The 27419-nt window shown below is 41.9% G+C and overlaps 1 protein-coding gene across 4 annotated transcripts in view; it reads right to left on the bottom strand.

Annotated features, from left to right (window-relative positions):
* ndst3 (N-deacetylase and N-sulfotransferase 3) overlaps nucleotides 1–27419 on the bottom strand; it is an 873812-nt gene that overhangs the window by 6347 nt on the left and 840046 nt on the right. For 3 of the 4 annotated variants that reach the window (XM_033023461.1, XM_033023460.1, XM_033023462.1), the window contains 4 exons: nucleotides 14440–14614; nucleotides 14162–14332; nucleotides 11737–11846; nucleotides 9382–9484 (listed from right to left, as the gene is read on the bottom strand). In XM_033023461.1, the coding sequence (XP_032879352.1) occupies nucleotides 9382–9484; nucleotides 11737–11846; nucleotides 14162–14332; nucleotides 14440–14614 (559 nt within the window). The remainder of the gene's footprint in view (nucleotides 1–9381; nucleotides 9485–11736; nucleotides 11847–14161; nucleotides 14333–14439; nucleotides 14615–27419) is intronic. The other variant, XM_033023463.1, reaches the window with a different exon arrangement.

Raw genomic sequence — 27419 nt, 5'->3', positions numbered from 1 at the left:
GCTTGGCTGAGTTACTCCAGCATTTTGTGTCTAGTAAGATTGTTTTATTCCCTTAATTTATCTCTCATCAAAACGTTGGTAAACTTCTAACAAAAAGATTAGTTAAATTGAACATTAGCGTTATTTTTTCCCCCGACACCAAGGTCCGTAGACCAGAAGGATAGCAGTGTGTGTCTCTCTAGTCACCCAGTATGTCCGTCAGAGCAGCCATCCCACCGTCTCGACTTAAACTGTATAAAAAGCAGCGGCTCAAAACATTGCTGATTGGGCAGATCTGCCCAGAAACCTCCCCTTTCACACTCACCCCAGCCCTGAGAAACAAAGTTTTCAGAGCCCTACACTCACCCCAGCCCGCCCGCGAACCTCTGAATGAAAGACAAAGCTCAGATGTTCTCTTCATCAGTGGCGTCAGCACCTGGCCCAAGTTTCAATTTAAACTCGGGTAAACTGAGTTTTTATTAAAAACGGAATACATTTGGCCCTTAATTGTAAATATGAGAATGTTTTCCTATATTGTACGGTAGACTATCATCCGGTGTAGATACCATAATTTAGTAGAAAAATATGAATACACGAACACAGGGGTTAGTTAAAAATTGGAGTCATATCCCATCTACATCTCACACTCTCTCACTGTGTTTCTAAGAAATGTCATTAAGGACTTATGTTATGTGTTTTTGCTGGACTGATACCAACCCATTTACAACGTTAATTACCAATGCAGCTTGTGAACTTTTTTGCGGGTGCGGCAGCATCTATGGAGCTAAGGAAATAGGCAACTTTTCGGGCCGAAACCCTTCTTCAGACTGAAGAAGGGTTTCGGCCCAAAACGTTGCCTATTTCCTTCACTCCATAGATGCTGCCGCACCCGCTGAGTTTCTCCAGCACATTTGTCTACCTTCGATTTTCCAGCATCTGCAGTTCCTTCTTGAACTTGTGAACTTATTTTGTGAACTTCCCCACTGAACGCCTCCTATCTAGAGACGGAAATTAGCTACTGATTGGCTACAATCTCGCATATTTACATGCAAATGTTCATTAATATGCACTGTCCCTATAAACAAATTATTATTATTATTATTATTATTATCTTTGTCAAGCCTATTGCACGGTTTAGTAAAAATACACTTAAGCGGGACAGACGGCATCTCTGGAGAGAAGGAATAGGTGATGTTTCGGGTCGAGCCCCTTCTTCGGATTAAACCTGCATCTGCAGTTCCTTCCCATTTATAAAATTCCCATTTATAAAATTATAAAATAAAACGTCCCATTTACAACATTGTTTTGACCAATTGCTCTCTAACGCGGACAGACTGGGTGGAAAGTGATGCCTGAGAAAATCCCCTGTATAAACGCATCAATAACTGATGTTAATTTGTCGGATATAAATCCTGAGACGGGACACCTGTCCCATATATCTGCTTCTCCATAAAAAGTGCATTAACCTAACAAGGATTCATGGCACCGTTTCAATCTGAAAAGTTAAAGTTCTGAAGGGAACTAATGAACTCTCGCAATGCGGCTTTCCCCACACTGCATGGTTCATTCTTTTTGCCACTGTTTCTCAGATCCCCGGTGAGTGCTTTTTGTTCCTTAACAGTGAATTGTTAGATCACTGTAACATTTTCCATTAAGTCAATAGACAATAGACAATAGACAATATGTGCAGGAGTAGGCCATTTGGCCCTTCAAGCCAGCACCGCCATTCAATGCGATCATGGCTGATCATCCCCAATCAGGACCCCGTTCCTGCCTTCTCCTCATATCCCCTGACTCCGCTATTTTTAAGAGCTCTATCTAGCTCTCTCTTGAAAGCATCCAGAGAACCGGCCACTACCGCCCTCTGAGCCAGGGAATTCCACAGACTCACCACTGTGAGAAAAAGTGTTTCCTCGTCTCCGTTCTAAATGGCTTACTCCTTATTCTTAAGATCTGACTAATCTTCAACATTTCACTTCTGGCACTCAGGCCAAACCCACGAGTTACTCACAAGTCACTACGGTAAACTCACGGGCTACTACGGTATTACAACGAGTTTAAAAGTTTCAAATTTTTCCTTCAAGAATAAATTTAACAAGTTTCCCGAGTACTTGCCATTAGCGTTACGAGTCACTAAGTTACGTCCACGAGTTCCGACGTTCCCGCTAATTACCGCGAGTTTGATTTGTTTTTAACTCGGGATCATTCGTGGGTGGACTCGCACCGTGAGACAGGGGCTTAACTCTCTCTTAAATCCATCCAGTGATTTGGCCTCCACTGCCCTCTGGCAGGGAATTCCACAAATTCACAACTCTCTGGGTGAAAAAGTTTTTTCTCACCTCAGTATTAAATGGAATGAGCTGCCAGAGGAAGTGGGAGAAGTGGGAATAATTACACCATTTAGATGTTCTAGGTGCTCAGATTAGTTTAGTTTAATATTGTCCAATGTACCGAGGTACAGTGAAAAGCTTTTGATTGCATGCTATCAAGTCAAAGAAAAGTCTATCCATGGTTACAATCAAACTGTTCACAGAGTACAGATAAAATATATAGGGTACAAAATTTGTGCAAGATCCATCGAAGTTCCATTAAAGATGCTTCCAGGTATGATACACTTTGTTTCTGGTGGCTGCGGGGACGGGGATTTTCCTGCCAGTGAGGAATCCCCTGGCGGTGGGAATTCTGATGCTGTCGGGAGATTGCAATAGTATAAATCCATTTAAATGGACCAGCAGCCCATCTGTTACAGCACTGACTTGCATTGTTTCTTTTAACATCAGAAGTTCAAAACGACTTCTTTATTTATTCTTGACCTGATCTGCTGCTTGTAAAAAAAATGGCGCGGCCCTGTCCAGTTGTGGCAGCTCCGCGAAAATTGTGTGTGTTTTTAACTTTTATGTTCCTTTTTAACTTATTTCTAATTTCTAACTCCCTAGTACTAACAAAGTATGACAGGGAAACCCTCTTAAATCTAAACTCCAGGGCAAACGGAGACTTTTTAAACTCTGTACTTACTGATCCAGCATGGCCAGCAGAGATCAGCAGAAGCTGCTGCAACAACAATGGGAGCTCGGCTGCAAGAAAAACCCGGAGAAAACATCGAGGGAAGCGGGGGGGAATTCGGAATAGGCTGAAAGCCCAAGCCTTTCGTCCACCTCTGCCCAGCATTCTTCTGGCGAATGTCCAGTCCCTGGAAAACAAGCTGGATGACCTCAGGGCGAGGGACAGATTCCAGCGGGACATAAGGGACTGCAACATCCTCTGCCTGACTGAAACATGGCTGACCTCGCTGATTCCGGATCAGGTAATCTGCCCAACCGAGTCCTTCACTGTCCACCGTGCTGACAGAACAGAAGCATCTGGGAAATCCAAGGGTGGAGGAGTCTGCTTCATGACCAATAACAACTGGTGCAACCTTGGAAATATCAAGATGCTTTCCCGTTCCTGCTCGCATCTGACGATCTCATTCCGCCCATTCTACCTTCCCCGGGAGTTCGGCTCAGTGATCGTCACAGCCGTCTACATTCCACCGCATGCGGACACCGACATGGCACTATCGACCCTACACGATGTGCTATGTCGACACCAAAACAAGTACCCGGATGCGGCTATGGTGGTTGCTGGAGATTTTAATAAATCAAATCTCAAGAAGGTCATGCCGAACATCTACCAACACATCACGTGTGCCACCAGGGGGGAGAGAACTTTGGAACACTGCTACACACCATTCAGGAAAGGCTATAAGGCCGTTTCACTCCCTCCTCTAGGAAAATTGGACCACGCTGCCATTTTCCTGTTGCCGGAGTATAAACAGAGGATAGTTCGGGAAGCGGTAGAGACGAGGGACGTAAAGCGGTGGTCCGACCAGTCAGAGGCCATGCTGCAAGATGCACTAAGTGATGTCGACAGGAATATGTTCGAAGCAAGTTCCAGTGACGTCAGTGAGTTCGCGGAAGCAGTCACGGACTTCACCGCAACAATAATCGACAACATCGTCCCCACGGTAAGGGTAAGCACCTTTCCGAACCAAAAACCCTGGGTAGACAGGTCTGTTCATGTGGCCCTGAATGCTCGCACCGCTGCCTACAACTCGGGCCTGGCATCAGGAAACATGGACGTCTACAAGGCAGAGTCCTACCGACTGCGAAGGGCGGTGAAGGACGCAAAGAGGAGGTACAGAGACAAGATGGAGTTACAGATGGAGCAGCAGGACACCAGAAGCCTGAGGCAGGGGCTACGGACTGTAACCAACTACCGGAGCACCCCTCCCTCATCCGCAAGTGCCGGTACCTCCCTAGCTGATGACCTGAACTCCTTTTACGCTCGTTTCGAGAGGGGCAACATCACCCCAGGTCTGCCGACTATCGGCAATACCGCCAGCGGGCTGGCTACCGAAGCTGAAGGGAGGAATGTGCACACATTCTCGCTGTCCGAGCACGACGTGAGGAGGGCTCTGACACGGGTGAACACGAGAAAAGCTGCAGGCCCCGATGGCATCTCGGGGCGAGTACTCAAGTCCTGTGCTACGCAGCTAGCTCCAGTGCTCACTACATTATTCAACCTCTCCCTGGACAAGTCCGTGGTCCCTGCCTGCTTCAAAAAATCCATCATTGTACCGGTACCAAAAAATGCCTCCCCAGCCTGTCTGAATGACTACCGTCCGGTGGCCCTTACCTCGGTAATCATGAAATGCTTTGAGAGGCTGGTGAAGAAACACATCTGCGCCTTCCTCCCTCGGAACATGGACCCGTTGCAGTTCGCATACCGTCCGAACAGATCCACGGACGATGCGGTCTCCCAGGTCTTGCACACCGCTCTCTCCCATCTGGACAGCCAGAAAGGGGGCTACGTGAGGATGCTGTTCATAGACTACAGTTCAGCCTTGAACACGATAGTCCCCACCAGACTGGCCCGGAAGCTAATGGAATTGGGGCTCAACACCTCCCTATGTGCCTGGGTCCTGGACTTTCTCACCGCCAGGCCCCAGGTAGTCAAGATGGGAGGAAATACATCGAAGTCCCTCACCCTGAGCACAGGATCGCCCCAGGGTTGCGTCCTCAGCCCCCTATTGTACTCCCTGTACACACATGACTGTGTGGCTAGGTTCAGCTCCAACTCAATAATTAAGTTTGCTGATGACACTGTGGTGGTGGGCCTGATCTCAGACAACGACGAGAAGGCCTACCGGGAGGAGGTGGCTGATCTAGCACTCTGGTGCCAGGATAACAGCCTCCTCTTGAACATCAGAAAAACAAAGGAGCTGATCATGGACTTTAGGAGGGCACATCATCCGAGGAAGTACACTCCATTGAGGATAAATGGGGATCCTGTGGATAGGGTGAACTGTTTTAAATATCTGGGAGTCCACATCTCCGAGGATATGACATGGGCATCACACGCCTCAGCACTCGTGAGTAAGGCAAGCGGGAAATTCAGAGTGTCTCCGAGGATCCTCCAGTGCTTCTACGCAGCGGCGGTGGAAAGCATCTTGTCCGGGAACATTACCATCTGGTTTGGGAGTTGCTCTGCCAAGGACAAGAAGGCTCTGCAGAGAGTAGTGCGATCGGCCTAACGCACTATGGGAATTTCACTCACCCCCCTGCAGGAACTATACATCAGGAGGTGCAACTCCAGAGCCAACAATATCATGAGAGACCCCTTCCACCCCTGCAACGGACTGTTCCAGCTGCTACGGTCTGGCAAACGCCTCCGTTGCCATGCGGTGAGAACGGAGAGGTAGAGAAGTAGTTTCTTCCCAGAGGCCATTCGGACTGTAAACGCCTTTCTCACCAGGGACTAACTCTACTGAACGTTTTTCCTTCCATTATTCATTATGTAAAAGAATATGTGTGTTATGATTGTGTTTATAGTTTGGTTGTTTGGTTGTTTGTCTTTTTGCACAAAAGTCCGCGAGCATTGCCACTTTCATTTCACTGCACATCTCGTATGTGTATGTGGCAAATAAACTTGACTTGACTTGACTTGACTTGACATGCTTGCAAAATGTTGCCTTATAGCCTGTGGGCCGAGGAGCTTTTTTGTTCAAGTTCGTGACCCAACTCACGGAATTACCTGAATTTTTAACATATTGTGTAAAAATATTATATAAATCATACCTGAAACTTGTCAAGACCAAAACCTGCTCATTTTTTTAAAATATGACAAAAACCTCAAATTTTCCGAGTAGTAATTGCCCAATCAATGCACGTTTGACATTGAGGTCGGTCGCAAATTGACCAATCCCGTGCTTTGTTTTATGGTCTCTGGGCAGTGAGGACCCTGGGATCATGGCTGCCTCCTAATTACATCAAAACAATAACAAGGAATAGAATTTCAAACAAATTGCTTCTACTCCCTGCTTGCGAGCACAAACTGAAGTTGGAGGATCCGGTACAGAAAGTCGTATGGTGCTGGCCTGAACAAACAGATGAAATCCTTAGTGACTGCTTTGACTAAGTGGACTGGTCAATATCCAAAGAGTCTGCAGCCAACCTAAATGAGTGTGCCACTGCCGTCGCTGACTTCATGAGCAAGTATGGAGAGGACTACATGCCAAATAAGTCAGTATGAGTGTTCTCCAGCTAGAAACCATGGATGAAGCATGAGTGAAGTCTGCAATGTTCAATTCAAACAATCCAGAGTAGTACAATAAATCTAGTTATGACCTTTGTAAAATAATATAGGATGCAATTAAGGAATTCAGGACCAAGTTAGAGTCTTAATATAAACTCAAAGCAAACCGTTGATTGTAGCAAGGTCTGCATGCTAAAACGGGCTACAAAGTGAAACTCGGCAGTATTGCAGGTGACAACACATTCCTCCAATGCATTCTATGCTAGCTTCGAACAGAAGGCCGGTGGAATTACGTCATCCACTTCTACAGCCTTTGGTGCACTTGTACCATGGTGACTGTCGCAGATGGCAGATTAGCCTTCCAGAGAATGAACCCGAAGAAGACAATCATCAATACCATAATCACAAATAACTCTTCTCCAAACTAAAGATAGACACAAAATGCTGGAGTAATTCAGCAGAACAGGCAGCATCTCTGGATAGAAGGAATGGGTGACACTTCTGGTCGAGACCCTTCTGCAAGGCCACCGCTGCTGCGTCTTTTCCAAACTCTTGGATCTAGAGATCAGCTCCCCCTCTGCAACAGGAAGCTTGACTTCCTGACCTATAGACCGTCATTAATGAGGTTAGGCGACAAAACATGCTCCATAATTCACAACATCGGTGTTCCACAACAATGCATTCTCAGCCTCTTACTATACTCCCAATACATGTATGACTGTGGCCAAATTCTACTCCAACTCCCATTTATAAATTAGCAGATGAAACCACCGTTGTGGGCCGGATCTTAAACAAGGATGAATCAGAGCACAGGAAAGAGATAGAGAGCGTAGTATATGGCAACAACCTCGCCAGGGTTTCTTAGGCTTTGTAAATCATGGAGTGGCCAGTTGCAATCCAGGGTCTCAGTTGGTAGTAACAGGAGCACTCACTTTGACCTCACTATCAGGTTAGCAGATACCTAATTTACTTTTGGTGATATCCTCAGAGGTCCTTCTAATGATCACTGACTTGCTGACTATCAAACAAAATATATCTTGCAGTTGATAAATTTGAATATTCTGTTCAGAGCAGTCAGCTTTGTCTTCTCACTCCTTTCTGTGTTGGACATTCAATGATGCTTTGAGGTGGCCTCCAGTGGCAGCCTAATGAATTTGAACTCAAATGCCCTGGCAGAATCAGAATGGAAATCCATTTGTGACCTCTCCACCACACTTCCTAGCAGTTCCAAGACATTTCAGCATCTACAAACAGCCAGAATTTTCCAGAAAGTTTTGCCTTGGATCAACATGGCTTTCTACTTTATCCCTGTGCAGGGAACGCTGAAAACAATGCTATTATCCTAGTCATACAGTGTCTATGTTATTAAAACCTTTATTTACCTTAATACGTTAATACGATAGTGTAGTGCATACAATATCAGACTGGTAATTCATATGCCTGGATCAAAAATCCAAAGAATGCAAATCAAAGTTCCACCAACAAAGTCTGACAATTTAATTAAGTACACATTGCCAAGAGATTTTTTTTAAAATTGATAGCAGAACAAAATGACCTTGAAGAAGTCAGGTTGTCAAAACAAAATTGAACTAGCTCACCAATTACTCAGAGAAGTAAATCTGCCATCTTTCACTGGTCAGGCCAATATGTGATGCTACTCCCCTAGCAAGCCAACAAGAGGCAGATCATAAATAGATAGGCCAGACAAATCTGAAAAAAAGTTGCTGACTCAAAACCTTGCCTATTCTCTGCCTCAGAGGGCGGTGGAATTCTCTGCCTCAGAGGGCGGTGGAGGCAGGTTCTCTGGATGCTTTCAAGAGAGAGCTAAATAGGGCTCCTAAAAATAGTGCAGGGGATACGGGGAGAAGGCAGGAAAGGGGTACTGATTGGGGATGATCAGCCAATGTCACATTGAATGGCAGTGCTGGCTCGAAGGGCCGAATGGCCTACTCCTGCACCTATTGTCTATTGTCTATTCATTCCCTGCCTAACCTGCTGAGCTCCAGCCACACTTTGTATTTTGCTCAAGATTCCAGCATCTGCAGTTCCTTGTATCTCTTAATGTTGCTCATACAAGCAATGCCTGCATCTTGAGGGTAAATAAAATCAACTACAAACATTGAAATATGGTAATTATGCTTGACCTGAGGTCACAAATTTGCTTCTATTCTTACATATTTTTTAATGTTGCACATTATTTATTTATTCAACATGTAGTTGGTTCTTTCTTCCTGCCTAATCCAAACTATTTAATTTTATTCCAATCTATTCCACCCTGGGGATAGGTGTGAGCTGGCAAAAGGTCCTTAACATCTGGCCAGCTGAATCTGAAAGATGAAATGATGAATTGAGTCATTTGAAATGCTCAGTATGTTTAAATTAGCAAACCCGTGCACATTTTACTAAAATACACTATGACAGGAGTAGTTCTCGACCCAAATAATTTCCTAAAGGTGCAATACCAATATACAGTGAAACAGAAATTAATACATGCAAATATGCTTTATTATTTATTTATTTATTAATAATAATATGCTTTATTATTTTTTTCATATTCAACCCCTGGTCTTTGGTGCAAGCTGGATGTTGGCATTTTTAAAGCAGAGAGTAGATTTGCTGATAAAAAGGGAGATTTTAAAGTCCTCACATACAGTGCATCAGAAAACTGCAAGCACCCATCACAATTTTCCATTGGGTGCTTACAGAAAGAGAAATAGTGCACGTTATTAGAGGAATGGAGATTCCTTCCATGAGGATTCATGGAGCGACAAAGCAAAATAAAACAAGTCAATGTGGTGTGAAATCTATACCAGGATTAAAGAGAAATACCTCTACATCCATTGCTGGATATTTCCTGCCTTTGCTTTTCCCCAGACACTTTGTCTTCCCTCCATCGAGCAACTGGCACCAGAAGCCTTTTTGTGGATCAAACCTGAAATTCACAAGACACCATCTTACCCATATGCAGCCATTATTAATTGAACTATGTAATGTCCACAAGGTTAACATCTACATTAAAAGCTAATAGAAAAGCAACACATAAATCTATTTCAAAACAACATGTAATTAAATCCACATTTAGAGAATGGCATCACTATTTATTGCATACTCATATTTCATCTATTTAATCTGTACATTTTTAATATAAAATCTTTTTAGAAAATGTCCTCTACATAAGGTGCATTTAATTGGTTAAACGATAAAATCCATATATTCAGTTGGTATTCAAAGTTGGCCGGTATTTAAAATGGCAAATCTTGTAGAAGTTAAACAATTCCAGTTAACATTCACAATTGTTTTTTAGAGTCGACCCTCTGCAGATTCAATTGTCATTTTATATCTCAGTTTAAAAATACTTCTGCTTGTTGATTTGACATTTTTAATCTTTTTTTTCTGTCATAATTTACCTTCCAAGGTTTTTATTACAGTTTAGAGAACTATTTCAAGAGCTAGAATAAAATTTATTTTGTAACATTGAATTCTCAAAATTACACCCTTATAGGACATACGTCATGCATTGTAATTTTGGGAATTCAATGTAACAAAATAAACATGATGGGGTGAGAGTAATGACTTTTTATTTCTGTGTAAACTAACAGCAGCTGGATTGTTTATCTTGGCAATGCTGGCATCTAGAACTATAAGGAATCCAGCCCCATGGACTGCCTGGTTGGTGAACATTTCTCATGCCCACCCAGACCATGCCAGAACCCAAGAGGAACAGACTTAACAATAGAATTACAATATGAAGAGAAACTAGCTTTGAACACAGAAAAGTACAGCAAAGGAACAGATCCTTCAGCCCACAATGTCCATGGTGAATCCAGTGCCAAGTTAAATTAATCTTCTCTGACTGCACATGATCCATATCCCTCAATTTGCTGCATATCCACCAGACGATCTAAAAGTTTCTTAAATGCCACTGTCGTACCTGCCTCGGCTGTACTTTTGTCTCGGTAGTACAACCCTGGCAGTACTTTCGCCTTGTAAACTGATGAATTGAGTAAAAAGATTTGTAAAAATGCTGTTGATCGAGAAAGTACTAAAAATTGGTACTGACCAGAAAAGGATACCCTGCAGTGCACTAAGATCAGGAAGGATCAAAGATACGATACAAAGCACTGCAGAGAAAGAAGATGTGCTTCTTAGTCAATATTGGCAAAACAAAATGTGTGGATTTTAAAAAAAAATCTTTAAAAACTTAGGTTTAAAATTAAAATTTCCTGAACCATATCTGACCAATCCATTAGTTAAAATGGTGCCCAATACAAGCATGGGGGCGCAACACCTCGTCCTGTGTCTGGGCATGTTGCAGCCTTCTGGACTCAATTGTAAATTCTCCAATTTCAAGCAGTTCTCTTGCTCATTCTACCATAACTGGCCATCTCTCACAGTCATCTCTGATTTTAGCTCAAGTTTTCTCTCTCCATTAGTGGTTTGCTGGGCATGTTTCCCTGCCTGCAATGAGTGATGTCCAACACAGACAATGAGCATTATGTGCTTTTAACTCCCCATCTCACCCTTTTAGATTTATTCCACATCTTCTACTAAACTCTCCTCCATCTTCTCTGCTACTGAAAACTAACCACTTTTCCCTCTTTCCCAGTTCTGACAAGGAGTTCTGGACCTGACCTCTGTTGTGTAGGAAGGAACTGCAGATGCTGTTTTAAACCGAAGATTGACGCATAAAAGCTGGAATAACTCAGCGGGACAGGCAGCATCTCTGGAGAAAAGGAATGGGTGACATTTTGGGTCGAGACCCTTCTTCAGACCCCAGAAATGCTGCCTGTCCCGCTGAGTTACTCCAGCTTTTTGTGTCTACATTAACTCTGTTTCTCTTTCCACAGATGCTGCTTAGCCTGCTGAGGTTTTCCAGCATGTTCTATTTTTATTTCAGCGAAGTACTGGTGGGGGCTGATAGAATGGGGAAGGGTGTTTAAGGAATGTGATTTTTTCCCCCCAGAACATTAAATCACACGATAAAATTCATATCACACATCATTCTTGTTTGCATTTTGCTGTTCTTTCAAAATGGAATTGACAGAGGATTGCATGCATAGATCTGAACCCGTTCCATAAGCCCATGTTTATCATTGCCAAGGTGGCTGAGGGTCGTACAGCGTTGGAACTGCAGTATCGATACAATATTTAATCATTAAAGTTGGAAGCATATCGTAAACTTACATCAGAGCTTGAGAATAATTGTAGTATTGGGAAACTCCGAGGAATTTCTGCACACCATCCATTACCACAGCAGGATCAGTCCTCAGTTTGTGTCCATCTATAATGTGTAACTAAAACCAGTTTCAATCAGATATTGTTACCAGACAATGAATTATTGAAACAAAAACGCAAGAATAGAGCAAGCGCTAAAATTTAAAAAAAGCAACTATCCACATCTATCTGGCTGGCACTTGGTAGCTTTCTGATTTAGTGGGCTGTTTCTCACTATGTGAAGGAGTTGATAAAGTGTGCTAAGATTTGAACTGTTAGGTTAGATTTCCCTTTGGCAAGCAGCGGTGAATTTACTGCCACAGGTTTGACACACAAAAAATTTCACAGTTTTTTTCCAGATGGCCAAGAGCAGTTAATTTAAATTTATGAAATCCCTCCAAAAAGACACCACTTAAAGATGCCACAAGACAGGCTGGCAGGTTTGACTATTCCAACCATAGTTATTAGTAAGTATTTTTTTTGAATTTCTTTATTGTTGCCTTAAAGATGCCTAAAGTTATTAAAGTGACATTCATACTGTTTATTTTCTTCCAGAAAAGATACATTGCAAGTTATTCCTCTGATTTAAAATAAATCTTGTTTGTCCCCAAATGCAACAACCTGCCAGTGACAATAAATTGTGAGAGGGTGTGTTGCCATGTTCAGTTTCAGATTACTTTATTGTCATATGCACCAGGGTGCAATGAAATTCCTTGTTCCCATGAAGTACACGGAGTATACGGGCAATAATGATAAATACAATAATACAATGACGTGTGCAAAATGACAGAATGGTGCACGATTGTCATGAAATCCTAACGAAGTGCAAATAAATAAGAAAACTACAATAATGGAATAACCAAATGAAGTGGAGCATGAGTAAGAATATGTGGCAGCATCTCTACGAAAGAAGTGATTGGTTCAAGAGTATAAAAGAAGTGAGGAAGAAGCTGTTTGTAATAGAATCTTGGGAGGCAAACTTCTCAAATCATGAAATTAAAACGTCAAAAATGCAACATCATCTGTCAGACCAAACTTTTTGGGGCAAATTTTAAAATGAGATTTTCGCTTACCACCATCATAGCCAATTAAAATCAATGCTTTGACTTTCTGGAATGCATTGTGAATTGAGTATGTAAATACAAACTTATTTGGTTTTCTTTTCCTGATAAAGACATGGGAGGTGTAAAACTAGTAACCTTCATGTGCTTGTACTATAATAAGGCAATGTTCAGAACAAGTTCTCCACATAGACAGGAAAGCTATAGCCAACATTCAATTTGAACTTGAGGATAAAATAGAGAGAGTACATTCCGACGATTAGCACACACACACACACAGTGGTCCCTGCTGATTTCAGTGCATCTAAATGTCCCCTCAAGAGGAATGGTTAGATGCTACAGTTTATACCATCTCCCACTTGGCAATACTAGAGGGCTGATTTAAAATTGCCTGTTGCAGAAGAGGGTGCCTGAAGCAAATTGTCTGACAGTGGAGGTAGTCGTTGCTGGTCACGAAAGGTGATTGGCCTTTTCAGGATGTGAGGTGCCATGATCAGCTCAAGAATAATTTTAGTGTTTCCTGTTCTTGCTCCAAAAGCATCCCATCCTGGTGCCTCCAAACACCCTTCATGCCCACCTCCCACTCCCCTACTCCTTCCACAAGTGACAGTCCCTCCTCCTTTCTCCAGATCCAAGCTTCCAAATCCACATTTGACCATAGGTTTTCCCAGAGATTATCTCCAAATACCCTTGATTATGGGGTCTTGCTGTTGATGTTTTCTCCTGATTTTGCTTGCTGAACCTGTGCCACCAAGTCTGTCTGTTAGGCAAGATAACTAAACAATAAGAACAAAGATAATGCAGTTCCACAGTTAATTGCAGGATGATCCATGGGGCCTTGCTATCCTGGAAGCTTCATTTTCTTAATCTTCACCTCACCCTCACTGTCTTTTCATCAATATCAGGGCCAAGAACAGTGATGTACAAACACCCCAGGGTCAGAGTGAAAATCTGAGTGAAAATCTCCTGTAGGTTCATTGGATAGAAGGAAACAGTGCAAGTGGTCTGGTGTTTCACTCTCAGCCAGAGAGTGCCAGGATTACCCTTCATTTAATGCCAGCATGGAAGGCGGGCAGAGAGTGGAGATAGGGAAGGACTGACCATCATCAAACTTGCTATCAAACACTTTTCCTACCGTGGTAAACGTGGAATGGTATTAATGGCTGTTGGAGGGACTGCTGTGGTTTCACTATCTCTGTGTTCCTGGCTGCCAGTAGGATTTAAGATAGCGAAAAAGATCGAACAAGCCGCCGAGCTTACTAAAGCAAATTGAGAAATGAATGGCAAAGGACACGTCACTAAAAGTGCTGCTTCTTGTGCATTTAAGTGCTCACCTGACTAGCGGGGTAGTATGTTAGCCACCTCTCGATATGAGCTGCGTACCAACCAGGCACCAGACACCGGTTATGAAGGGCTCGAAGTTCGGGGGTGGCTCTTCGGCCTGCCGTAATCACCTCATAAAAACTGTAACGCTGGGCTGCTGGATCTTCATGGGCTCGCTGGTGCTGTGGGCATCGCAAGAAACAGAGAGTACAGTCGGCTTCCTGCAAAAACTTAACTCAACGGGGGGACTTTGAACGCACGCCCGAGGAAGCAGAATGGTCAGGATTACCTGATACCAGGAATAGGCCCGATCCGAAGGGTTGATGAGAATGGTAATTATCTTCACCTTTGGTAAGAGGGCAGCAGCTCGATTTGGGGCGTCTTCAGAGTGAAGGTAGTTTGCGCTCTTCTCAAACAAAAAGTCTGTGGTCACATTAGAAGGGATAGGAAAAAAATTCATGTACCTACAAAAATAGGTGAGAGACAAGCTTTCATTATTTGGGATGTATAAGCCAGTGGGTGCAATACAGAGTCACAGCAAAGACTTCTGTGCCTGGTAGCAAGGTGAGTACCTTCGCTCTGCTGATGGATCGGCTAGATAGTCATGAATCATCCTAGCTGGTTTATGTTGCCTTATGAGAATGTTGGCAAAAACACTAAAGTAAGCTAAAGAATGTGACTGCACCATTGCTCATATAGATCATAAGATATAGAAGCAGAATTAGGCCATTTGGCCCATCGAGTAGATCATGACTGATATTTTTTTCCCCCTCTTAATCCCATCCTCCTGCCGTCTCCTTTACTAATCACAAATCTATTAATCTCTGGGTTTTTTATTTTTTATTTATTTAATTTAAAAAAAAATTATTAGCAGTGTACAAAAGTAAAAACCGCGGCATATGACATAATACATTTATTGTACAGCTTCAATTATTTTTTTTTAGCTAAGATGAAATAGAAAGAGAGAAAAAGCAAGAAAGAGAGGAAATGAAAGAGAAAGTGAAGGGCCTGTTCCACCAGCATGCGATTGCATGCGTCTAGCGCGACCAAACATGGTCGCTTGAGGCGTACGGCCGCGCGGGGCCGGTCCCAATTCGAACCGCGGAGGCGTATGGAATTGTGCGGGGCTGGTCCCGACATCATACTCACCAATCAGCTGGGCAGGAGGCGGGCCGACTGAATTTGGACGTCGCACGGCGTCGGGCGGTGACGTCATCACGCAACGGCATGCCAGGCGGTGATGTCATCGCGCAACGCCACGAGCTAGGCATACTTCATCAGGACGTTGCATACGGCATCAAGACGCTGCGTACGCCCGTCGAGGCGCTGCATACGGCCTCAATGCGGCTGCGGGCCGACAGGCCGTTGTCGCGTGGGATTTTCGGACAATGCAAGATTTTTGGAGCCCCGCGCGATGTCGGGACCAGCCTCGCACAACTCCATATGCCTCCGCTGATCAAAGTGGGACTGGCCCCGCGAGGCCGTACGCCTCAAGCGACCACGTTTGGTCGCGGTAAACGCATGCTATCGCATGCTGGTGGGATAGGCCCTATAATGTGTAAGAATAGAACCCCTAGACTACCAAATAAGTGTAGTCGAAGAGTGAGTAAGTTAAAGAAATGAGAAAAACGTAAAGAAATAAAAAGACAAAAACAGAAAGAAAAACAAAAAGTGCTTCATATCTCTCCCCACCCATCACCCAACCCGTAAGTCAGTTTAATTCCGAAGTTGTGTTGCACCATACTATCCTTGTAATGAATCAATGAATGGAATCCATGTCTTCGAATATTGCTCTGGTTTTCCTGCTAAGACAAGTCTCATATTTTCAAGATGTAGCGTCTCAGACATGTTTGTAATCCACATTTTAAGAGTAGGGGCAGATGTATTTTTCCAAAATTTAAGTATTAGTTTTTTCGCCGTTATCAGGCCATAATTACGTCTTTGAAATATTGATAGCTCAGGGCAGGCTTCTGATGTTCCAAAAATAATCAGTTCCGTATGGGGGTCCAGTTTTGTTTTTAATGTTTTTGAGAAAATTTCAAAAGTTCCTTTCCAAACGTTATGTAGTTTTATGCAAGAGGCAAAGGAATGTGTTATAGTTGCTTCTTGAAGTAGACACTTGTCACAAATAGGAGATACATTTGAAAAAATCTTATTCAGTTTAGTCTTTGAGTAGTAGAGTCTGTGCAGTGTTTTATATTGGATTAAAATGTGTCTAACATTAATCGAACAATTGTGTATATATAAAAGATTTTTTTCCCATCTGTCTTTGGAAATTTGTAGGCCTAGTTCCTCTTCCCAGTTTCTTCTAATTGCGTCCGACGATGGAATTTCTATATTTAGAAGGGTATTATACAAGTATGATGTTAGATTGTTTGACTGAGTTTCTATTCATACCTTCGTCTAATATATCTGGCAGCAGAGTTTGATAGTCATGGGTATATGTTTTCAAATAATCTCGAATTTGAAGATATCTAAAATATTGATTACCTTTCAGATTGTATTTCGACTGTAATTTCAGAAATGACAGGAGATTTCCCATCTCGTAGAGATCTCCAAGTTTTTTAATTCCTAGTCTTTCCCAATGAGTAAACGTTTTATCTATAATAGATGGTTTAAACGACGGGTTATTAGCTATTGGTGAAAGAAGAGATAAATTTCTTAGTTTAAAAGTTGATTTTACTTGTCTCCAGATTCGTAAAGTGTTGTGAATAATCGGATTTTTATCAGATAGTGTGTTCTTCAACTTTGTTGGGGAGAGAAGAATCGCGCCTATATTAAAAGGCGAGCAATCCTCTCTCTCCATAATTAACCAGTCTACCTGTTGGCATGCGTTATCCAGCCAATAAATTACATTTTTAATATTCGTTGCCCAATAATAGTATAAGAAATTGGGGAGAGCCAATCCGCCCGTTTCTTTGGGTTTGCATAGATGTCGTTTATGAATTCTATGTGTTTTATAATCCCAGATAAAGTTTGTAATCCGAGAATCAAGATTTAAAAAAAATAATTTAGGTAGGTATATCTGTATTGATTGAAATAGATAGAGAATTTGTGGGAGGAAGATCATTTTTATAGCATTTATTCTGCCTATTAGAGACATCCAGAATTGAATAAGAGCGTTTAATTTAGTAACTGAAGGTGGGAAGTTTGCGTTGAATAAAGAAGTATATTTTCTGGTTACCTGAATACCCAGATATTTAAATTTTTCTGTAGCAATTCTGAAAGGGAATTTTAAAAGGTGTGTAGGCTCTTGAGATTTTATTGCCATAATTTCACTTTTGTTCCAGTTTATTCTATATCCTGAAAAAGAAATGAATTCCTCTATAAGATTTAATATATTTGGAATGCTAACTTGGGAATTGGTGATATATAATATTACATCATCTGCATATAATGATATTTTATTATTGGCGTGTTTAGTATTATAGCCATGAATGTTCGGATGTACTCATACTTTCCGCTAAGGGTTCAATCACAAGGGGAAATAACAGGGGTGATAATACACATCCCTGTCTATTGCCCCTGGATAGCTGGAATTTCGGAGAAAGTATGTGGTTGGTCAGTATTCTGGCAGTCGGCCTATCATATAATAATTTTATCCATGAAATAACATTCTCTCCTATTTGAAATGTTTGCAGTACTGTGAAAAGGTATTTCCAATCTACTTGGTCAAATGCTTTTTCTGCATCTAATGAGATAATTGATAAGTCTTCTTTAGTTCTGTATGAGTACATTATATTAAAAAGGCGTCTCAAATTATTAAACGAATGTCTCTTGGGTATAAACCCCGTTTGATCCGAATGTATTAATTTGTTAACGTATTTACTTAATCTTCTTGAAAAAGTTTTCGCTAGTATTTTCTGATCTGTATTTAGCAGGGTGATTGCTCTGTATGATCCCGGGTCTTCTAGATCTTTATCTTTTTTGGCTATAAGTATGTTAGTTGATTCAGCTAGTGTTTATGGTAATGTCTGTTCTTTAAATGCGTAAGTATAAAGATTGTGTAGACGTGGGGAAATTACTTCGTAAAACCTTTTATAAAATTCGTTACTGAACCCGTCTGGTCCTGGTGTTTTACCGTTCTTCAGTGAATTGATTGTCTCTTCTATTTCTTTAAATGAAATCTGTGCTCCTAATTCCTCTTGTTCCAGCGGGTTAAGTGTTGGAAGTTTACAGTTGTCCTGAAAGTTTGTAATTTTTCTGCTTTCTGTTGATGTTTTGGATGTGTATAAATGATGATAAAATTGGGCAAATCTTTAATTAAGGTCTTTTGGAAGTGTTAACAGTCCACCTTTATCTGATTTAATTTTTAGAATAGTCTGGTCCTTTTCAACTTTTCTCAGCTGGCGTGCTAAAAGTTTGTGTGGTTTGTCGCTGAATTCGAAATGTTCCTGTTTTGTAATTTGAAATAATCCAATAAATCTTGCAGATAAAATTTGGTTTAGTTTAAATTTCAATATTGCTATCTTTTGTTGTGTTTATCTATAGTTGGGTCTATCGCGTTTTCTAAATCAAGTTGTCTGATCTGTTCTTCTCGTTGCAATTGTTCCATTTGTGTGTTCTTTATTATTGCTGACAACCCAAGGGGCGGGGCGCTACTCTGTGAGCGACTCGCGGCGCGCTGCTCCCGTATGTTTGTATGTGGAGCCACGTCAAAGAGGATTTTCTGTTGCGACAGACAATAAAGTTTTCTGAATCTGAATCTGAATCTGAATCCTATTCTTTTTATTTTGATAAGCTTGATATGAAATGATAGAACCTCTAATAAAAGCCTTAAAAGATTCCCATAATAGGGAGGGCGAGATGTCTGGGGTATCATTGGTCTCAAAAAATAGTTCCATCTGCTGTTTTAAGTATTTACAACAGTCCAGATTATTTAGTATTTGAGGATTAAACCTCCAGAACGATTTTTTATTAAACATTTCTTCTAGTTTTAAGGAGAAGGTTAGCGGGGAATGATCGGAAATGATACTATTATGGTATTTAGGGTTAGTTGTGAAGGGTATTAATTTAGTGTCCACTAGGAAGTAGTCAATACATGTATAGGTTTTATGTACTGATGAGTAGAATGAGTATTCTCTTCTGGCAGGGTTTGCAATCCTCCATACGTCTGTTATATTTGTTTTTTTTATATACGTATTTAAAAGTTCACTGGATTTTGATTTTATATTATGTCTCTTTTGTTGGGCAGATTTATCGAGGTATTGATCCAAAACACAATTGAAATCTCCCCCGATTATCACATTTTGCTGAATGGGCTCAGAAATTATATTCAAGATTTTGTTAAAAAATTGTGGGTTATCAAAGTTAGGAGCATAAATATTTACCATGGTAAGTGGGGTAGAATGTATCTCCCCAGGGACTATGACATACCTCCCCTCTGTGTCTGCAATGGTGTTTTTATGTTTAAATGGTATGCCCTTACGGATTATAATTGCAGTACCTCTGGATTTGGAGAGATAGGAGGAGTGATATGTTTGACCGATCCAATTGGCCTTCAGCCTGGTCTGAGCTTGAACTTTAAGATGTGTTTCCTGCAAAAATATTATGTCGGCATTGAGTGATTTTAATTGGGCAAGAATCTTACCCCTTTTGATTGGCTCATTAGCGCCCCTAATATTCCAGCTACAAAACGTAATCCCTCCAGTTTTCTTTAGAAGGTCGTATTGCATTGTAACTTACATTGGTTCCTTTATTTCAGATGGTGCAACACAATAACTCCTTGCAGCAGAGGCAGAGGAGAGAGGTTGGAGGGTAAGGGTGTGTCCAGTAGAGGGGGGGTGCAGGGGCTTTGTAGCCAGTTCCACCTCAAGGCTCCTGAGGGAAGTAGGAGGAGTCAAAGGGCAGGCACAAAGGAGGGCAATAAAAGAACTTGCCAATGCCGCCGACACTGGCTGTGGCCTAAGAGGAAAGATGCTTTCTGGGCTGCCAGGTGACCATCTAGAGGCTAACAATAATTAAGCCCTGCCTCGACTGAGGGTGTCTTGTGACAAAAGGCCGAAACACCCAGTGACGCACAGAGGTACACAACTGAAAATGTGTCTGATTTTTAGCAAATTCACCTAGTGGTCATACCCAAGAATGCCAATTGTAGTGAAATCTTAGGGATTGTAACACCCAGTCCTACTAATCAATCTTTATTTCAGATGGTGCAACACAATAACTCAACCTTCTGGGTGTTGGGTGGGTGCTTCCAGTTTTTAAATTCTGTAGGTATATCCCAAAGAAAGGTGCCCTATAGAGAAAAAGCAAAAAAGGTGCTAAATAACATAAATAATATGAACAAAACAGTATTTAGAAATACTGTGTGAAACCACTGGATGGTGGATGAATTTGAGTAACCTTCCGTAGATGTAGATTACATTTAGCTTCGCTCCTTACAAACTAGTATTATAGAAGAGAAAGAACAGGCCAGAACCGGATAATATATTTGCAGAAAAAACAACCAAGCATGTACTATAAGTAGTTCATCTAATAGGTTAAACTAAATAGATATTTACTGTTTAAATGCTGTATTTAACTTAAAAGAAAAAACTTTTTTTTTTTAACTTATTAATAATCGTCATATTTAAGTAAGAATCATCTGGCTGGAAGGGGTTATCTGAAAACTAAGTCTTGGATCCGCGTCTTGGGTGCCTGCCAAGTTCATCTCAGTCTGTCTTTTACTGGCTCCTTACCAGCTTGGATGATTATCTGTCTGTTTAGCCTGACCGTTTCTGGAAACTTGCCCACACAAATCGATTAACCATATTTTTGATATATACCGATACAATGAACCTTAACTAGAGTATTCAGTGTTAGCTTTAAAGAGGAATGAATCATTATTTGGTTATGATACTACATTTTAGGTTAAAATAAATGATTTAGTACAATTATTTATGTGTTAATGATATAATTGATAATATAATTTGTTAGTAGATTATTACATTCCGCTCCATTTAATTTGTTTTCTATACTGCATAATTCGAGTTTCTTGAATCTTTCTTTAGTAAACATGACGGCCTTGAACATTCTATCCGCTAAGTTCCAATCCATCCCTGATAAGGTGTCTAGACGTTAGCACGTGCGAGTTAGTCGGCCATCTTATCTGCAACTTTTGTATATCTTTTTATGTAAAGAAGCATATTCTCTCAATCTACCCCTTATAAATATATAAAAGGTATACATTAAACACGTGGTTTAATCCATGAAATCAGCAAAGCCGTAGCATTTTACTTGTCCTTTAGTGTCCTTTTTTTAAGTCTTGACCGTATTTGAATGCTGCTTCTGGATCAGTAAAGAAACGCTCCGAGTCATTATATGTGACCCTCAGTTTGGCAGGATATATTATTCTATATCTCAGGTTTGGGATTCCTTTATGAATCAGCCGGGTCTTAGTAAAAAGGGCACGTTTCTTCACCACCTCTGCCGGGCAATCTCTGAAGAATCTTACACTTTCTCCTTCGAACATCAGGTTTTTTTCCGATTGGCACTTTCTTCATAATGTCTTCAAGAACTGCTATGTCATTAAGTTTCAGGATAATCTGTCTTGGTGGAGCTCCGACCCCTGAGTATGCTCTCTGAACTCGATGTGCAGCATCTACTTTGGGTCTTTCAGACAGACTGAATACTTGTTGAAGTAAGTTGGCAGTGAAAACCTGAGGGTCTATTCCAGTTTCCTTCCCTTCTTTCACTCCAACAATTCTTAAGTTTTGCCATCTGGACCGGGCTTCGAGATCAAGGCATTTGTCGGTCATTCTGGCCAGTTGCCCAGAAACTCGGTCCAGATCTTCTTTCATTCTTTGCATCGCTTCAGACATGTCCATGGTTGTAGTTTCCAGATCTTTAATAGCATTGTTTTGTTCTGTTGAAGTAAGGAGAACGGGCTCCAGCTTTTTACTGAAACCTTCTTCAACCCGTTTAATTTCTTCTCTTAAATCGGTATCTACTTCTTCAATACGATCCTGTAGAATACCAATTCTATCACAAATATCATTGTTCCCGGCATCCATTCTTGTTTCTAACTTTCCCTGCTGAGTAGACAGCTTGGAAAGCTCCTTATTCAAAATCTCACCAAAGTCCTTTGCCACAGATTCTCTTAAAGATTGTTCTTGTTCTTTTACTTTTCCTTCCATAGCAGCAATAAATCTTTGTCCTTCAGTTTCCTCCTCAGATTCTTCAGGTGTTGTTTGAGGTGTTATTTTCTCCAACTCTTGAGTGACCCGCAGTCTGGTTAGTGGTCTTGTCTGGGGCAGCGTCGGTAAATTCCGTTTTTGCATTTAAAAATACCGGTGTCCCCGTCAATTTGCGGCCATTTCTGATGACGTCATTTACGCGACGTCAGGTATCTCCCGGTGAGTGTTTTTAAATCGGTCCCGTTTTTCTTTTCAGGATTTCTAGCGCTTTTTAGCGCATTTTCAGGAGCGGAGCTAAAGCGGACACCTGCTTCCTACTCCATGACGCCACCGGAAGTCCCTTAATCTCTGTTTTAAAAAGACCCGTTGACTTGGCCTCCTCACCCATCTGTGGCAATTAATTCCACAGATTCACCAACCTCTGCTAAATAAATTACTTCTCATCTCCATTTTAAAGGTGAACATTTACTCTGAGGCTGCCCTCCAGTCCGAGGATTTCCCACCACTGGAAACATCCTCTCCACATCCACTCTAATTAGGCCTTTCATTATTTGGTGTTTTTGCTATGAACAGAAAAATGTAGTGTTTTTTTGATAATAGACTGATCTATTTTTCTGACGTTGTTTAACTGGAAGTCTGATTTCAGAATGACTGAGAATTTGATACAAAGCAATTAGATTTATGTTTCTGAGAGTCAGTGAGTAAGCAGATCATGATATCTATTGATGCTGTTCTGAAGAGAACCAGTGTGAGATTGTCACTCCTTATCGGAAAGATAGAATAAGAATAAGTTTGACAGTAAGTGACCAACTGGCAAAATGCTTTGAGACAATATTGTTCTGAATTTGGAGACACAAGGAACTGCAGATGCTGGAATCTGTGCAGAACACAAGGTGCTGGAGTAATGCAATGGGTCAGCAGAATTTCTGAAGGACATAGGCGTTTCGGGTCAGAATCCTTCTTTAGACATTGTTGTGGGGGGATGAAGGTTGAAAAGCGGTTTGTGTGTGTGTGTGTGTGTGTGTGTGTGTGTGCGTGTGTGTGTGTGTGTGTGTGTGTGTGTGTGTGTGTGTGTGTGTGTGTGTGTGTGTGTGTGGGTGTGTGTGGGGGGGGAGGTGGGGGGAGGAGGGGGGGGGGGGGTGGACAAAGCCTGGCATGTGACAGGTAGATACAGGTGAATATAGGTGAGGGGTTTGTTTGGCAGATGGGTGGACAAAGGACAGAGATGAATGAGAGACAAAGGGTGACAAAAGGGGCCCAAAAGGAGCCAAGACGGCAATGAGTCAAGGAGAGAGGAGGAGCGAAAGGTAAAGCCAGAAGGTGGGATACAGCTACAAAGAGATGGGGTGAGAGGGGGGGGGGGAGGGGAATGGGGGAGGGGAATGGGGGCACGATATTAGGAGAAATGGGCGCACGCTGGGGTGGTTTCGGCAAGGCAGGAGAAAACAAGAACAAAAAGTGGGGGTGGGGAGGGCAGGTTGTTACCTAAAATTGGGGAATTAAATGTTTATACCAAGCAGAATATGAGGTGCTATTCCTTTAGTTTGCATGTGGCCACAGTCTGGCAATGAAGGGTCAGTACAGAAAGATCGGTATAGGAATTGGAAGAGTTAAAATGGTTAACAACCGGGAGATGCATCAGGAATTGGTGGACCAAGCCGAAGTGTTAAGTTAAACGATCAACTAGTGTATGCTTGGTCTCACTGATGCAAAGATCACCACAAAAGCACCAAATACAGTAAATTAGGTCAGAGGAGGTGCATGTGAACATTCGCCTCACCTGGAAGGGCTACTGGGGGCTCTGGGTGGTTTGGGTGGGAAGAAAATTGACAAAACAAGGAGTTGCAGTGGAAGCGATCTCTATGGAAAGGGGAAAGATGTGATTAGTGGGAGATCATGTAGGTGGTGGAAATGTCAGAGAATGATGTGTTGGATGCGGAGGTTGATGTGGGGTTAAAGGTAACAACAAGGGGAGCTTGTTCCATATGAGATGGGGTGGGGGGAGAGGTGGGAGAGCAGATCAATGAGACACAGAGGAGACGTGGTTGAGGGTTTCCTCCACAACTGTTGGGGGAAAACATGTTTACTGAAGAAAGAGGACATCTCAGATGTCCTTGAGTGGAAAGCCTCATCTCGAGAGCAGATGCGGTGGAGATGGAGAAATTGAGAGTATGGGATAGCGTTTTCGCAAGAGGCAAGATGGGAGGAGCTGTAGTCCAAATAACTGAATGTCAGTGAGTTTACGATAAACATCAGTGGAAAGTCTGACACCTGTGATGGGGACAGAGAGATTGAGAATGGGATGGAAGGTGTCAGTGATAGTTCAAGTGAATTTAAGTGCATGGTGGAACTTAATTGTGAGGTTAATGAAATCAACGAGTTCTGTATGGGTGCAGGCAGCCCCAATGCAGTTGTCGATAAGGCAGAGAAAGAGTTGGAGGATGGTGCCAGTGTATGTTACGAACAAAGACTGCGACATAACCAACAAAAAGGCAAGCATGAGAGGAAGATTGATACAGGGCCATGTGCGTGCCCATAGTTATACCTGTGTCAAAAGACAAGTTGTTGAGGGTGAGAACAAGTTCAACTAGGTGGACGAGAGTGTTGGTCGAGGGGAATTGAGGGGTCTCTGTTCAAGGAAGGACCAGAGGGCCTGAGGTCTTCCCGTTGGGGAATGGAGTAGTAAAGGGACTGTGGGCAGAGACAGAGAAATTGAGAGTAGGGGATGGCATCCTTGCAAGAAGTGTTCCTGAATTTCCTTAGTACCAGAAACCAGCTAAGAGCACATTTTCAGAGTGAATATTCCAGCGGGAGACAGATAGCCAGAATTTAGCCCCGATGGCCAGTTTGTGTTGGGGCTTGGAATCGGTGAAAACTTTGTTCACTCAATGCATGTCCTCTTACATCAGAAAGGATGAGGTCAATGGAAGGAGTGTCCTACACTGTAAATGTTTACAGCTATGGATAGCTCCGGACATCATGCCCTTGGGTTCACCAGAATGCTGCCAGTAACAAATGAGAAGTTTCATCAACACGTGCAAATCAGAACCAAATTATTTTCACTTCTATTCATGTAATTACTGGCAGTTTTACATTCTTCTCACAATGTCTGGGTTGGTTAAAACCAAATTCCATGGAATGAAGAGGGATGTTTCATTGCAGTGAGAGGAAGATTGATACAGGGCTGGTATAACTCATTGCCTATGTACTGCTGGAGATGTGGTGGATATTTGTGGCTAATGAATTGGGCCTCTGTTTTACTTCTATATGCTCCATTAAGATGCTGCTGGCGTCTTGCTCAAATAGATACATTAAATTCTATGACTCTTTGTTTGACAATGTATCTATGGTATTTCTTTTATGGCAGTGTATCCATTCCTATACGAATGAATATTACAGCAATATGTCTGATGGCTGTTTGTGTCTGTAATGTAATTTTAAGCATAAAGAGGTTATTCCTTGAAGTGAGTCCCTGTTACACTCCACAGTGGCTCTCCCTGATCATCCTTCACACCTTCGAGAGAAGGTGTATAGAAATCCCATGGGAATGATATAGATCCCATTTAATTGTATTGCTGTAGCACAGAAGGAGACTTTTTGTAAGGACAATCCAGTTAAAGGGCTGTCCCACTTGGGTGACCTAATTGGCGAGTTTAGAAGAGTTTGAAAAAATGACATGTTGAAGACCTCCTTCGACTATGTAGAAAAACTCCTTTGACCTCCTTCGATTATGTTGAAGACTAGCTACGACTAACCAGGAAAATTGAACACCGAATAGTGGAGAGTGAAGACGACCTCCTTCGATCTCCTTCAACCTCCCTTCGACTATGATGAAGACTATCTACGACTACCTTCGACTACCCTCGATTACCTACGACTAACATGCCAACCTACTACGACCTACTACAACTAAACCTACGAGTAAAAAAAGTATCGTTTTTTTCCATGGCGACCTTTTTTACTCGCGGGCATTTTTTAACATATTGAAAAAAACGCCGCGACCTAGCTGAGGCCTCGAGTGCGCGGAGACCACTCTCGAGCATGAAGGAGAGTTACGAAGACCTCCTACGACCTCGTGTCGACCATGCTGCGAGTATAAGTCGAGGGCAAACTCGCCAGAACTCGCGGATTAGGTCGCCCAAGTGGGACAGGCCATTTGCTTCTTCCCTGTAGCTTTGATTGTTTTTTTCCCATTAAGTATCTATCCAACTCCATTTTTTTGAAAACCACAATGTTGGATGTGAGCTGACTCTAAGTTGGATGTGAGCTGACTTCAAGATGCCAGATGAGAACCAGCACCTAATCAGTGCAAGTGTGGCCTCCTGCTGGCCTCATCGTGCAGCAGGATAAGATCTACTGAAAAGAAAGCAAATAAGGAGTCAGGAGTATTATAAAACCGATTGCCTACATTGCTGTATATCATTCATTTCAAATGAGAAGACCACAAAGTTGATGGTTAGGGCTGAAGGTGCCCAATCCAATGAACTTCTTGACCTCAACGCCATTGGATAGGCTTGGGAAACACTTGCAAGCAGAATGAATGACCCGAAGTAGACTCAGGAGCGATCCTTACAAATGAGCAAATTAAAAGAATGGCAAGCCTGAAAAGGTTTGTGGGAGCAGATTTTATTGTAGCTTTGAAAACAATGGAATTGGATGGGTACTTAAGGGAGGAAAATGGGGGAGAGGGAAAAGGACGCAGTAACTAAATTGTTCTTCCAAGAAGTCTTCTTCTGTGCTATAATTCTATGAAATGGGATCTACATCATTCCTCTGGGATTTCTATACATCTTCTCTCAAAGGTGTGAACGATAATCAGGGAGATCCACCATGGAATGTAACAAAGACTCACTTTAAGGAATAACTACTTTATGCTTTAAATTAGATTAAAGATATAGACAGCCATCAGACATATTACTGCAATATTCATAAGAGTGTAAGAATGGACACACTGCCATTGAATGGATATAATGGATACACTGCCAAACATATAGTTTTAGAATTTACCGTATCTGTTTATTTGTTGACAAAACACACAGGAAAATTGTTCAATGCACCCAAAATAAATGACCACATTTCCATTTCAGCTTTGTCATATACAAACTTGGTCACGGATACAGAGAAACCACATTGTTCCAGATAATATCTGATT

Source organism: Amblyraja radiata, chromosome 1, assembly GCF_010909765.2.
Source record: "Amblyraja radiata isolate CabotCenter1 chromosome 1, sAmbRad1.1.pri, whole genome shotgun sequence".
In the NCBI taxonomy this organism is placed as follows: domain Eukaryota; kingdom Metazoa; phylum Chordata; class Chondrichthyes; order Rajiformes; family Rajidae; genus Amblyraja; species Amblyraja radiata.
This window is presented reverse-complemented; position numbering and strand designations above follow the sequence as displayed.